Raw genomic sequence first — 14,842 nt, 5'->3', positions numbered from 1 at the left:
TACAAAAAAAAAACACATACAGAACAGAGTAACAGTGTTGAACATAGAAAATAGAAACCTCACGGAAACAGCACGAGTCAAGTGTTACAGGTGACAATATTCAAACAGGTTTTTTTTTTCGTGTCATGAGAACTCAAGCCACAGGTGTGGTGGGGGGGAGGAGGGGGAGATACAATTGGAGCTTTTTATCATCTCGATCGCACATTGACTCCCGGTCCTCACGACATCCACACTATACATTTAGAATATATTAGAACATAATCTGATTCCTGTTCTACTCATACATGAATATAGATAACTTAAGACCACTGCTTCACGCTACATCTTAAATAGGTAATCATGAAAAAATAAAAAATGTAATAAAATCATCTTTAGAATTATAAATAGGTGGATTTTTTTTTGTTTGTTTGTTGTCTTGTTTCAGAGAATCCACATCTGCACTGAAATCACTTGGGGGACAAAGTGGGGATATAGAAAAGTAGTGCATAATATATATTATAGTTATAAAAAAGACGAGTTATTGAAGGGCCAGTGATAAGGTAAGTAGTTGACACAAAGAAATTTTAAATTAGACTACTCAGCTACGAGTAAACAAAGTCAGGAGTCTTTAGTGACATTAAGGTTTTTTTTTGTTGTTGTAACAGTACACAGCTTTGACGCCTTCACACCGACACAGAGAGGAGCATCAAACACAGCAGGGAATGGAGCACAAGTAACCAACGACGACACACCAGAGCAACACACTTGTAAAGTACCAAAAGAAAACAGACAGTCCGTCTGTCCGTCCTCACAGAAAGATTGTCCCTACATTACATTTTTTTAAATTTCTGTTGTAATAGTAATTCAAGGGGTCACGGTGGAAAACAAACAGACAGGTATAGTCATAAAAAAGAAAGAGGAGAGAGTTCAATATTGACAACGCCAAATGGATCAAGTGTCATCTTCGTCATCCATCCTCATAATAAAAAAAAAAAGATCTTCTATTCTTCACAGAGCTGCAGCCACACAACATGAAAGCTCTTCCACTAGTTCCTTACAAAATACTCAAAAGGATCATTATTAAGTCTTGTGAGCTGATCAAGGCTTTTTGTTATGCATCTGGTCTCAGATCAGATTAACCTTTAGAGCCTTACATAGACTCTGGGATCGGGAAGGGCCAAAGGCAGAGTCATTTGGGTTGTTTTTCTTTTTCTTTCCACTACGTAATGGGGTTGGTAACTAAGCTAGAGCCTCAGTCTACTACACACTAAAAAGACAAGTCACACAGCACAGGGTGACGACACAGGACACAAACCACTGAACCTCTCTCTGCTTCTCCACAGGATTTTCTTTCTTGTTTTTCATTTTCCGCCATACAAGCCGCCATCGTGTCACACACAACGATTGGCGTCTCACAAAGTCTCTACGGTATAGACACCAATATCACTTTTTGTATCGTTAAGTATGTAAACGGATCAAACGACAGATAAACATCGATGCATGCAAGTTTAAATAGGTTTTTTTTTTCGATTTTTCTTTTCCCTCTTAGGCATCTGTATCAGATGGTCATGCTACTCACTAGAGAATCTTGTGTGTTGCCTTCAATTACGCTTTCAGTGGTTTGTTTTTGAATTTTTTTTTCAACTCAGTGTTTTCTCTACCCTGCATGCTATTTATGTCTCTAAGCCTTTTTGTCCTCACATGCACTTTCCATGGCAATGGGGGCCATTAGTGGAATCGAGTGCATACTGCATTTCATTTCACATGATTCTGGTTTATAAATGGCATCAAATAGATTACCTACACATTTATTCATATATATGTATATATATATATATATATATATAGCAGCAAAGCTTTCTAAAATAGCTTGTTGAGTATAAATGTCGAATACAGTTAGCAGAAACCAGATTTTTTACGATTTTGAGGTATCGCTCTATGGGATAGTATGAGTGCAGAAATAACCCTATCATCTTTAACCCTCTTAAAAAAGAAGAAAGAGCCCCATGGCAACGTTAGAAAACAACCGTTTGTTTTGCGGCAGAAAATGTGTCGATTTTTATTACGCTTCCTAACTTTTTGCTACCTTTGGTTAATGACCTGCGGCAGGCGTCAACATTATAGAGAATCAAGGTATTCCCACGAACAAGTGTGTGTGCATTATACACGCACTGTAGGGCGGCTAGCAGCAGACACACAGACAGACAAGCTGCCCCCATGCAGAAAACATTCCCCTATCTACTCGTCCCATATCTCACATACAAAAATAATAAGAATAAAAAAACCTACAAAAATCAATCTATTTTTTTGTTAAATCTCCTCTTAGAAAAAGATGAAAGTACCACAAAAGAGTTGTAGAGTGGTCAGAGCCTGAGATGTGAGCGGGGGTTTTGGTGAAAAACTGAGGCTTGTGGTGTTTGGCTGCTACAAAAGATATATAGATGTATATATATATTTATGTTATACTGTATAGTGTTACGTACTGGATTATACTGGTAGCTTAGGAGAGAAGTGGGAGGCAGAGCGTGTTAGCCAGTGTTTCATTTCCCTTCTCTTTTGACCGTGTCAGCACGGCAGCGGTCTCGTCTCTAGTTCCAGCGGAAGTGAATCTGGCGCGGGCGGTCGGCGCCCTCTTTGACCAGGGGCTTGTGAAACTCTCTGCCGGCGCGGGAGTGTATGTTGGCCCAGCAGAACTCACAGTAGTACTGCAGACAGGTGACGTTAGCACAGAAGAAGGGAGCAAACTTCCCCCCACAGCGGGCACCCTGACACTCATCACACAGCTGATCATCCAGGACGTACGGTTTCACCTCCACCTGCACACACACACACATGTCAGAGAAGAAAGTGCATGAATACATACTGAAAGAAATATATAATGTGAATGCTCATCAAAAGCCCCAGGCTTGCAGCAGCAGAGACTGTTAGGGAGGCTAATTCAATCAGCACTAAGAAGCTTTGGCTCACCATAGCAACCAGCTGTCACACACACACACGCACCCACACAAACACACACACACATGCACACAAACACACACACACACACACACAGTTGTAATGACAAATTGTGTGAATGGCACATCCTCACGATGAGTCTTTTACACTTATTTTTGTAGTTGTTAACGGAGGGGAGGCTGTACCCGCTTGTCGATGTCTCCGTGCTGCAGCTGGACGAAGCGGGCGCTGATGGCGGCGATGTAACTCTGCTGATTGGAGAAGGCCACTCGCCCCGCCCCCTTTGGGTACTTCAGCTCCGGGTCGGTGTCAATGCCCGCGTAGCACACCCCACCGTACAGACGGTCCATTATCATGGCCAGCTCAACTGGTCAGGGAGGGAGAGAAGAAAGAAAGAACAAAAGAGAATATATACTTAGATGAGTGAAGGGGTAGAGGACAGGTGTGGGAGAAGGGGAGGGAGTTACACTGTAGAAGGAAAGGCAGAGGAGATGACAGACTCTGGCTGTGGATGGGAGGTGTGATCTCAGATGCTGATCATTTATAGCGATATACAATATACTGTATATAGCGCGAATCTAAAGTACTTATTCGTAAACCAATGTGAAATTGCAGGATGGCAAGAGAAAGCAGAGTGTACTTACTTGCCCTGAGGGGACGAGGGACGCCCCCCACGAAGATGGTCTTGCGGGGGTCGAGGGGCTGAGATCCGTCCATCACAAAGTCACTGTCGCTCAGGTTCCAAGGGCGAATTTGCACCTGGAGTCAAATTTAAAATTTAAAATGCATTCTCAGTCTATTCAATAAAAAAAAATAAGAACGGAGCTGTTTATTTTCAGCGTGAAGTGCATAAACTCACAGGCTTGTCCTTGATGGTGGGGCTGGAGACACACAGGTAGAGCTTCCCATCCTCCTCCATGCACGCTTCAATCAGAGCCTGCACCGAGCTCTCCTCCTGGAACAGCAGGAATGCGTATCCTAGGAAACACACACACACATCCACAGGCTCAGAGTGTGAATTTAACGCATAGAAATAACACCTTGGTTTATCAGATGATGCTTTGTCATTAGCTACACTGCTACACAGCATCCACGCTCAATATAGATAGGGGTTAGGATCAATGAATGTACTGTATGTTGTAATATGCTTTCGTCAATACCTTTGGGGGGAAAGTAGGATTTGCTCTCTGCTTTGTGTGGCCAGTCCACCACCAGGTGGCCGAAGCGTCGGAAGCTTGAGGTTATTTCATCTGAGTAGAAAAAGAAATGACAGACAGGTGATGAAATGAAAAAGAAAAGGAGAAGCAAAAAGCACCCCAGAACAATCTCGCAAATCCAATCCAATCCAAAAGTTTAAGAATCAGATAAGGAAGATTTTTTTTTTTATTATGTCGAGAAATGTCAAGAATAAAGACAGATACAAAATGCTATTGGAGTTAGTGGGGCATCTAGGTATTTTTGTCATACTACAATTGACATGCATGTATTGGGACATCCTAAATCTTTTTCTGGCATACTAAATAGTAGGGAAGTATGGGGATTGGAACGCAGGGAGAGATTTTGATTTAGACGTCCTCCTCACCTTCATCTATGTCCGGGGGCAAGCCTCCCACAAACACCTTGCGGGAGAAGCGTTCCATGCGCTCCCCGTTTTGGTGGGGGTAACAGTTGGGCCCGCCGAGGACTCCCGGGACACAGTGGTTGCCGTGGCCGTCGTCGAGGAGATTGTCATCAATAGGGAAAAGAGAGGAGCGGCCTTGTAGAAGAAAAAAACAAAAGAGTAGTTAAGGCTTCAGCAAATGAGACATTCACACAAGCACACACAAGAGCAGACGCAAGCAGCACAGACATGTACGTTAAGGTGTCTGCCTCTCTGTACCTCTGTGCTGTACATCTCTGCCATGACAAGGTAACAAGGACACATTCACAGGAGAGGATGTATTCAGGAGAATGATTCTGCTTTTTTATTACAGTTTAACGCCCGAGCGTTTTTGAGACAAAGTGCCTGCTTAGAGTGAGGAATTATGTGTGTCCACTGTGAGATATAGCAGCAGTGCAAAGGCAGGCTGTGTGGAGCAAAGCTGTTAATAAAGTCGTTGAGCGGTATGGATCCCCAAAGTGTTCAAGGTTACATAAAAAACTTATCTTATCAATAAATTGCTTAATATACTGTATATCAAAGTAAACATATTGTGAGGAATATTTCAATAAATTAGATTTAGATTCTAAATCAATCTGGTAAGTCTCATTATTTCTTTAAACATTCATATTAGAATGTTCACCATTTGAAATTCAAAATGCTATCTCTTAATGTTTCTGTTTTTTATTTCATGGTAGAATAAGTGTTATCTAACAATATCGCTTTTCATTTGACAGTTGTGTTGCACATCCCCCTCATCTCTCAGCCAATCACATGCGTGTGTCCTAAGAAAGAAAGCTCAACAAATGCCAGCGGAATTTGCCGGTAAGCTCCTGATAGCAAGAGAAACGACACTAGTCAAAATTTTCTAAATCATTTGACTGCAGTATAAAGACACAACAACTAACATTTGCTTATATTTGTTTAGCTTGAAACGGCTACACAACCTAGTGGGCTGATTAGGCTGCGTTGTGAGGTGGGTTAAAGTGAATGGGAGGAATCCACCTGATCTTAGGTAAGGAGACCCAGGATGTGAACTATGGGAAGAGAGTAGGGTCTCTTTAGGCTATGTGAGTTCATCACTTCCTTTAAAGGTGCTATAGGGAACTTTTAAATATTTCTGTAACAGTCTAATTTTTCCTCTGATGATCAGAAATGTAACAGCAAGCAAGACCATCAGCACAAAGAATACTATATGTATATAGTTTTTCTCAATGCCTTTCTCATGGGTACGCTCACCCAGGAACAACAGCTGGCGCTGTAAAAACACACACACTGAAAGTTCCTCGAAACACCTTTAAGGTCCCCCAGAAGTGTTCTGCCATAGGAGAATTGAATAATATATAATTGGAATCCTTTTGGATCAGAATAATAACAGAGTTGCTTGTGTAAAACATACCGTGGCTACACTACTATCCTTCAGCTAGCTAGAATAGCATGTGCAGCCATGTTAAGCTAGCTGCTAAGGCTTAAGCTAAAAAGGTTTTAGATACTGTCTGTGTTTTGTGCCAATGTCCAACACCTCTACATGTTTGATTCAGTATTGCTATTGCTCTAGCTAACGTTAGCTAGTAAGCTTATGAGTGACAATGGGCGAACACCTTACAAATGAAAGATCATTCTTAACAGCGGCGTTGTGAAACAAAACTTGACAAAAAAAAACTATAAGTGTAATTGGGGAAAATGCCATTATGAAATAAAACCAGACTTATGAAAAAGTGAATTTTGCAAAACACAAGTGTATAATGAAATGATAATGATATACAATCCAACAATTCTGATTATGAATATACCTCAATAATGAGTTTAGTTTAAAAATATCTTCAATTATTACACAAATGATATTCCTTTTCATGTGGTTTTGTTTCATAATGTCTTTTTTGATGTATTTAATATTGACGACATTGGGGCTCCATAGAGCAGAGGGGCACAGACCAAAGTGCTTCAAATAAACATGACCAAACTTAAAATCTGTGACATCATTCATGTCTGGAAACGCATACTGTACAATCATAAAGTATTTTTGTTGTATATTTTTCTTTTTTAAGGATTTATTGGGCAAATTCTTTTACTTAACAACGAAACCGCACAAAATACACAAAAATCAATGTGTTCCTGAATTTAATAACAGAAAGACATCTGGTTCCAGGCTTAAGGCGGCCCTCAGTTTGGTCTTCATTCAAGCAATAAAGCATGCCACAAGAGAACAAGCCACAAGGACAAAGACATGATGTTAGAAAGAGTTTACCTCGACGTCTCCCAAAGCCTCTGGCTGCATGTAGAAAAATACAGAGTTGAAGATTCAGTTATCTCAGGACCTCTTTATCTAACAACCTATCAATGTAATCTGTCAAATAAGATGTCATTCAAATCAAATAAAAACAAGTGCTCTGGACAGCTTAGCTTGTATCATCCTTAGACCCAGTACAAGAATTATATATTTTTTCCTTCACGTCTTCAGATAAAATAAACAATACAGCAAAAAAAAAAAAAACAGCACAGCCTATCATGTATTTTGGACACCAAGACGAACATCTGACATTGCACATGTGTGTGGGGGTGGGGGCGCTTGTGGTGTAGTGGTTAGAGCCCCCACCCCCATAGAGGCTCAGTCCTCCGAAGCAGCAAACCAAGGGTTCAAGTCCGGCCCTTGGTCGTTCTCTGCATGTCATTCCCCTCTCTTCCCCATTTCACCTCTGTCTCTCCAAACTATGTAATAATGCATAAGCATGCCAAAAAAAGAATCTTTAAAATATATTTTGTTATGTCTCTACAGATGTCACAGACAAAGCCAAAGCGTTTTTAACTTCTAGACACTTTCTACCACTCAACTTTAGTTTTTTTCCAAATTGATGTGTCGGTTATGATGGAAGCACGTTGGAAAAAGCAGACAAATAAACTAGTCGAGTTCCAACTGCACATACAGTCATATGAAAAAGTTTGGGAACCCCTCTCAGCCGGCATTATAATTGACTCTGCTTTCACACAAAAAAGATAAAAGTGGTATGTCTTTAATTTACCAGGAACAGCTAAGTACTGGGATGTTTTCCAAACAAAGATTTTTTGAAAAGCAGTATTTAGTTTTATGAAATTAAATAAAATGTGAAAAACTGGCTGTGCAAAAATATGGGAACCCTTGTGGTCTTGCTGATTTTAATGCCTGTAACAGCATGTACAACTGAGGACTTTAAACACAAAATTGGTTGGATTATGTTGTTAAGCCTTGAACCTCATATAAAGGTCTGTTTAATCATGATAAAAGGTATTTTAGGTGCCTAAATGCAAGTTCCACTTCTCTTTGACTCTCTGCAGAAGTGAGACAGAATGCGATCATCAAAACAGCTCCCAAAAGATCTTAAAAACAAAGATTATTCATTGTCATGGTTTAGGGGAAGGCTACAAGAAGCTTTCCCAAAGGTTTCAATTGTCAATTTCTACTGTAAGGAACGTTGTCAGGGAATGGAAGGACACAGGCACAGTTGCAGTTAAACCTAGGTCTAGCAGACCAAGAAAAGTACAAGAGCGGCATATGCGGCGGATTGTGAGAATGGTTGCACACAACCCAAAGATCACCTCCAAAGACCTGCAAGAACATCTGGCTGCAGATTGTGTATCTGTACATCGTTCAACAATTCAGTGCAATTTGCACCAAAACATCTGTATGGCCCGGTGATGAGAAGGAAGCCCTTTCTGCGCCCACGCCACAGATACAGTTGCATGGAGTATGCAAAAGCTCATTTAGACAAGCCAGCTTCATATTGGAAGAAAATGCTTTGGACTGATGAGACAAAAATGAAGTTATTTGGTCTTTATAAAAAGCAGATGTTTTGGTACAAATTGCGCTGAATTGTTGAACGATGTACAGATACACAATCTGCAGCCAGATGTTCTTGCAGGTCTTTGGAGGTGATCTGTGGATTGTGTGCAACCATTCTCACAATCCTCCACCTATCCCGCTCCTGTTTTTTTCTTGGTCTGCCATGCCTGGGTTTAACTGCCACTATGCCTGTGTCCTTCCATTTCCTGACAACGTTCCCTACAGTCGAAATTGACAATTGAAACCTTTGGGAAAGCTTCTTGTAGCCTTCCCCTAAACCATGACAATGAACAATCTTTGTTTTTCAGATCTTTTGGGAGCTGTTTTGATGATCCCATTCTGTCTCACTTCAGCAGAGAGTCAAAGAGAAGTGCAACTTGCATTTAGGCACCTACAATACATTTTCTCATGATTAAACAGACATTTCTATGAGGTTCAAGGCTTAACAACATAATCCAACCAACTTTGTGTTTAAAGTCATCAGTTTTACATGCTGTTACAGGCATTAAAATCAACAAAACCACAAGGGTTCCTATATTTTTGCACAGCCAGTTTTTCACATTTTATTTTATTTCATACAACCAAATACTGCTTTTCAAAAAATCTTTGTTTGGAAAACATCCCAGTACTTAGCTGTTCCTGGTAAATTAAAGACATACCACTTTTATCTTTTTTTTATGAAAGCAGAGTCAATTATAATGCCGGCTGAGAGGGGTTCCCAAACTTTTTCATATGACTGTATGTTAGATCACTGACAAATCCCTGGATGTCCTCGGTAAAAGGGACAACAGGGGCCAACCCTGGACATCAGGCGCAACATCCACTGGCTGATGCTGGTTTTTAAAACTCTTCTAGGTCTCACTCCTCCCTATCTAACTCAGCTTCTTCACCTGCGCCCCCACCCTACACACAACACCCGTTCTGCCCCCCTCATTCTGTTAAATGCTCCTAGGGCATACTCCTCCCTGGGCCGTTCCTCCTTCCAGTTTGCGGCCGCTGACAGCTGGAACCAACTTCAAAAATCCCTAAAGTTACAATCCTTTACCTCTGTTAGACTCTTCAAACAGGCCCTAACAAAATGTATAAAGCACACCTGTAGCTGCTTCAGTCTAAGCTCACCGTGATCTAGTACATTTATCTATTGCTATGCTGTATGTTACTGCTGTTTGTCTAACTTCTGTTGCTATGTTGAATATGTTATTGTTGTCTATGTGTGATTTTACTGGCTATAGTACAGTGTTGTCTTGTTCTCTCCCTCTCCCCTTTCCCCCCAGGAGGTCATTCACCTCCTACCAGGCCATTGCTTAAATAAGACATTGTTTCTTAGCAATTTTTGCCTGTTTAAATAAAGGTTGATGATGATGATGATGGGGCCATGAAGGCCACACCATCAGCCAACAATACAGGACAAAAATGAATTGCCTGTTCCCGGGTCTCAGGAGGAAAAACTTGTGGTGCATTCAATGTTCTCATGTGACTTAGTATAACGATTGATAACTTGAGCATCATCACAAAGCAAAAGGTATATTTGAATGTAGAAAAGGCACATATCCACCAGTGACTACACTAATGGTAATGCTCCAAAAACTAAATACACTGCTTTTTTACTAAAGCCAAGAGTGGCACTGCATACTGAGTTTAATGACAGATGGAACTTTATACAAATATTCTCTATGGGGGGCGCCCTTAGCTCAGTTGGTAGGGCGTCCCCCCCCATGGGCCTCGGCCAGCAGCGGACCCGGGTTCGATTCCAGCCCGCGGTCGTTCTCTGCATGTCACTCCCCTCTCTGCCCCATTTCAACTCTGTCTCTACACAATCAATAAAGCATAAAAATGCCAAAAAAAATCTTTAAAAAAAAAAAAAATTCTCTATGGATTTGTTCAAATAAAAAAAATAAAAAAACTGTTGAACAAATACTGGTAAATATGCATTTCTCTTAAAAAAGAACTACCATGTGTCAACTAGTGTGACCCTATTGTGAGTAAACTGAGTGTATCTAAAAAGGCTTAAGAGGAAGCGTCATAATAACTGTGTCTCCCGTTGTTGTGGCGCTTACACCTCTACCCTGAGATATGCGTCTATTTAAGCGAATTGAAAACGCGCACCTAAACAGCTGGATGGAGACGCTGAAAGTTCACAACATAGTGAGATGGTGCTAAGAGATAATTACCATTGAGCATGAGCAGGCCGTCAGCCCCGGGGTTAGGGCATCCCACACGGCCTGACATGAGAAATACACACGCACACACACACACACACACACACACACACACACACATAGGGATGAGACACAGAGCAGATGGAGAGGACAGGGTGAGGCCACTGTGTGTACACAGGAGCGAGAACACACAAACACACACGCACACACACACAAAAATACAGGGCCTGCCTATGAGTGTGCTGAAGCAGCCTTATCACATGTCTACTGTCAACAAAGCAAAAGGAAAAAAGCTCTCCCTATACCTAAAGATAAATTGAGTTGAAATAACGACGGAAAATCAGAGCAAACTCAGCAGAACAAAACTCTTTTGTTTTCATCAACAGCTAAACAGTGAGACAGGAGTGTCTGGACTGTTCAGCTCCAAGAATTGAACCAGCAATGAGCTGTGATCTTACAGCTGACTGATTCATACGTTTATGAATGCACATTCAGGCAATCAATGAAATATAACATTTATTGGATGGACAAAAAAAAATGATCGTCATCTTATATGATACCTTTTAATTCATTTCAAAATAAACATACGTAGTTTTTATTTCGAGTTCAATCAAGTGAAGTCACTATGAACACAAGTATTAAAGCCCTGATCCGTAGCATGTTAATGTCATTTAATCTTTTAAATGTTTTATAATGTGTTTTATGTATTCTAATCTTGCCCCTGTAAAGCACTTTGAGAGGCCTTGTGTCTGAATTGTGCTATATAAATAAACTTGCCTTGCCTTGCCTTGCCTTATAGTATTTTTCTGATGGCAGAAGATTTTGTCTGCAGAAATATTACATAAAACCGGTGACGATTGCTATTCTAATCTACTCACTAAGTAGAGGCTTGTATTGCTTGATGTCAATGTCTTTCTTGATCCTACCACTGGGTGGCACTAAAGTCAGAAATGTTAAAAATCTATAAACAATCTTTAAATATTAAACAGCACCAGTAAGTGGCATGCTAACCTTTATTTTAAATGACAACTTGTAGAACTCCATGTTTTGCTTCATGAGATCCTTTGTATTGGAGCAGCTAGTCAGAATACTGCACACTGTTGTGTCAGCCACGCCAATGCTATAAATGGCAGAGCCACACTCGCAAGCTCTCCTTTTCCTCTCGTTCTCCTCTCTTGGCTGTCCACACAGTGTGTGAAAGTGTGATCACATCACATCTAAAATTAGTCCACATCTCTCTCTCTCTCTCTCTCTCTCTCTCTCTCTCTCTCTCTCTCTCTCTCTCTCTCTCTCTCTCCCTCTCTCTCTGCTGTGCACACTGGTCCATGTCCTCTCCATCTGCTTCGGCAGGGTAAACAAGGAACTCACCCGAGAAAGGAGTGTGCACGCAGGCTACGTCCTGATTTAAGCTGGGGGTCTTTAATGGTGGAATACAAACAACCAAAGCCGCTCGAGAACTGGTGGTGCTTCTACAACATATCATGGCAACACATAAGGACCGTATGCATGGTTTTGGTTTTGACCAGGTGTTGTTATTTCTGGGTCATATTTTTAAAAGTGAAAGTCTAGCTGGCCCTGTGAGGCTGTAAATGATCTACAGGCAGGAGAGGAAGGCTTGAGAGCGCTGCAGTTATTTGACACTACTGCTCCTCTGATGTCCAAGCAGCTGAGCCCGGGCGGCCCAAAGGAAGGTGTCACACTACATAGTACATTCTCTGCTTCCTGCCGCCATACCATAAAGGAAGAATTCTAGAGGAAAAACCCAGGATTATTTATATATCTCTTAGCAGAACAAAGTCATGTGCGCTATTATTACGCACATGCCTGATCTTCCATAAAAATACAAATAAAAACATCTGTGCAAAAGTCCCATCACATGTCTCTCTCTACTAGTCCTTCCTCAGCTGTGTGTGTGTGCTGCTGGCTGCCCCAGGTTAAAGTAGCAACAGGATCAGAGCTCGGAAGGTCGCGTAAATGTGCAGCTGGTGGCAGAAGTATTAAGCTCTCAGCGGGTAGAGAAAATAAGCTCCTGGTGTGTGTGTGTGTGTGTGTGGAAAAAACAGCACGGCTCCTGGAGCAAACAGGGGCCCCTGTCACTTCAACGCAACCCAGTCACTCAGCCAGACGTCCAGGGGCCATCCGCCAACCCAAACCCTGAACACGATCACCTTTCCCTTTGACCCCCCCGACCACCCCCACACACACACACATTCAAACGGACAGAGAGAGAAAGTGGAAAAGGCAATCTTACCTTTCATTGGGTCCTGCTCGGCTCGCATGATGTCGATCAGAGAGCTCTCCAGTGAGTGCATGTTCAGGCTGTCATACATTCTGGTGCGGTCCTGACAAAAACAAAACAGCGTTTGGGTTTTTAATATCATCTAGAGCTAGAGCTGAGCAAAACAATAACACGTCACACACACTGCATGTCTGCCTCCTCACCTTTTGGCTTATGAACAATAAAGCCTCTGGAGTGTGGGGTATGTGGGCTTAATATGTAAGAGATTTAAAAGAATGAGGAGCTCACGCTTGGCTTAACATTCTTTCCATATTTATTCACTCCAGGAGTCTGAAGGTATATATGTGTGTGAGCGCACACTGGAATGTTTTCGGGGCTTGTTTTCCTAGAGAGAATGGATATTAAAAACAGGAGTGGCATTCATCTCGGGGTTAGCGAGTCTTTTTTTTTTTTTTATATAATATTCTGGTGACTTGCACAGAGCGCCTAACCTGCCCTTACCAAACCCAGCATAATAATATCGGGAAAGTCCATTCTTCATACTTTGATAGTGACGTGATTATAGTTTGCTAAATGCACTTTTGCCTTGCTTTTCCATTTAGTTACTTTGGTACATGGCATTACAGCAATTCCTATAATGGACCGCATAGCATAGCATTGATACAAGCTCAAATATAGCCATGATTACACCAAGGGGTATTGTCCTTCTATTTCCCTGTCAAAACCTGGTGCCTGCCTGCACTTCCCACAATGCAACTTGACTCGATTTACTTGACCGTGCAGATTCTGGGTGTGTTGTGCTAGTAGTGGCAGAGACGAGGAGCGGCCCGCAGACGTCTGGTAAGCGCCCCTCTTTCCTCACGTGAGAAAATATGTAACGCACATGGAAATGAAACATACTTCTATGAAAAAGCATGGTGGATGTGGTGTTTTACCTTTAAGAATAGGTCAATAGTAAGTAAAAAGCTCTCTCTCTGTCTACCTCTGGGTGATGTCTCAAACATGACACAGCAGAGACCTGTCACTGACTGCCAAACATTAAACAGAAAGGAAGGAAGGAAAAGACTTGGAATCTGAAAAATTCTCGTGTCCCACCACTGTTTATGGAAATTAACAATCCATGGAGTCGGGCCTGTTTCCTGGAATAGGAAGCGTTGTACTTCTTGGCACTGATATCACTAATAATTTTAGCTCATAGCAACAGTAGTACGGCAATTATTGAGGTGATGTCATGATTTGAGTCTGAATGAGCCACAGTGACTATCTTTTCCATTTGAAATCATTTAAGTCTTCCATTCATTCTTCGAATTATTCTATTTAATATACGCAGCCACCGCGGCAGTCCTGCGTTATAAACTGTCCTTTTTTCTCTTTCTATGAGTTCATATACTGTTCAGTAAACTTATAGGCAGTCCGTGTGCTTTGACCTATATGACAGTGAAAGCCTGTAAGAGTAAGTCACAGGTAGATACAAGTCTGATGACTTCAAATAACCAAAGAAAAACAAAGAGCATAAGCCTTTTTTTGAATTTTAAAAAGATAAAAACTAACTTGAAAACCAATGGAGATGCTGCAAACAAAGAGAATATTTGCGATCTGATCAACACTTAACCAAAATGGTGATCATGTTGACTGTATTGCAGCCCTGATGAGGAAAGTAAGAGGCCCTAACATGTAATTACATCACACAGAATACAGCAGCATGTGATGACCACCTGTCAGATATGTCAGATATGTTAGCCTTTAGCTAGCTTTCTAAGCAAACAAACAAAATAGGCAGATATTACATGGAATAAAATGGAACTAATGGTTCCTTTGGATTTGCACAGAAAGAGTCTCCTGAAGCTGAAACTGATCTCACCTTCCACACGTTAGTTTCCTGAAATAGACACATCCCAGCCCCCACTGTGTTACACCTTTAGTAAAAGCTGCAGAGCCAATCATTCTCATTCTGCCCCTCTTTTGTTTGAAATGCCAACAGTGCTGGGGCCTTTTATGGTAATGGTCTAATCTACACACTTCTTAGAGAATCTGTTGCTTTCAGTTTCTGTGTC

General features: G+C 41.4%; 1 protein-coding gene across 1 annotated transcript in view; it reads right to left on the bottom strand.

Moving 5' to 3' along the window:
• Window positions 1–2,567: 2,567 nt before the first annotated feature.
• The window catches only part of cpeb2 (cytoplasmic polyadenylation element binding protein 2), a gene marked incomplete at its 3' end in the record, with an annotated part of 12,799 nt that continues 524 nt past the window's right edge, over window positions 2,568–14,842 (bottom strand). Inside the window, exons 2-8 of the mRNA XM_080032684.1 lie at window positions 12,801–12,891; window positions 4,517–4,690; window positions 4,095–4,184; window positions 3,794–3,912; window positions 3,579–3,693; window positions 3,120–3,301; window positions 2,568–2,795 (exon numbers count right to left, since the gene is read on the bottom strand). Of these exons, the coding sequence (XP_079888810.1) occupies window positions 2,568–2,795; window positions 3,120–3,301; window positions 3,579–3,693; window positions 3,794–3,912; window positions 4,095–4,184; window positions 4,517–4,690; window positions 12,801–12,891 (999 nt within the window). The remainder of the gene's footprint in view (window positions 2,796–3,119; window positions 3,302–3,578; window positions 3,694–3,793; window positions 3,913–4,094; window positions 4,185–4,516; window positions 4,691–12,800; window positions 12,892–14,842) is intronic.

This window comes from Ammodytes marinus (genome assembly GCF_949987685.1).
Source record: "Ammodytes marinus genome assembly, chromosome: 8".
Lineage (NCBI taxonomy): Eukaryota > Metazoa > Chordata > Actinopteri > Uranoscopiformes > Ammodytidae > Ammodytes > Ammodytes marinus.
Note: the sequence above shows the minus strand (reverse complement) of the source record. Positions and strands in the feature narration are given on the sequence as shown.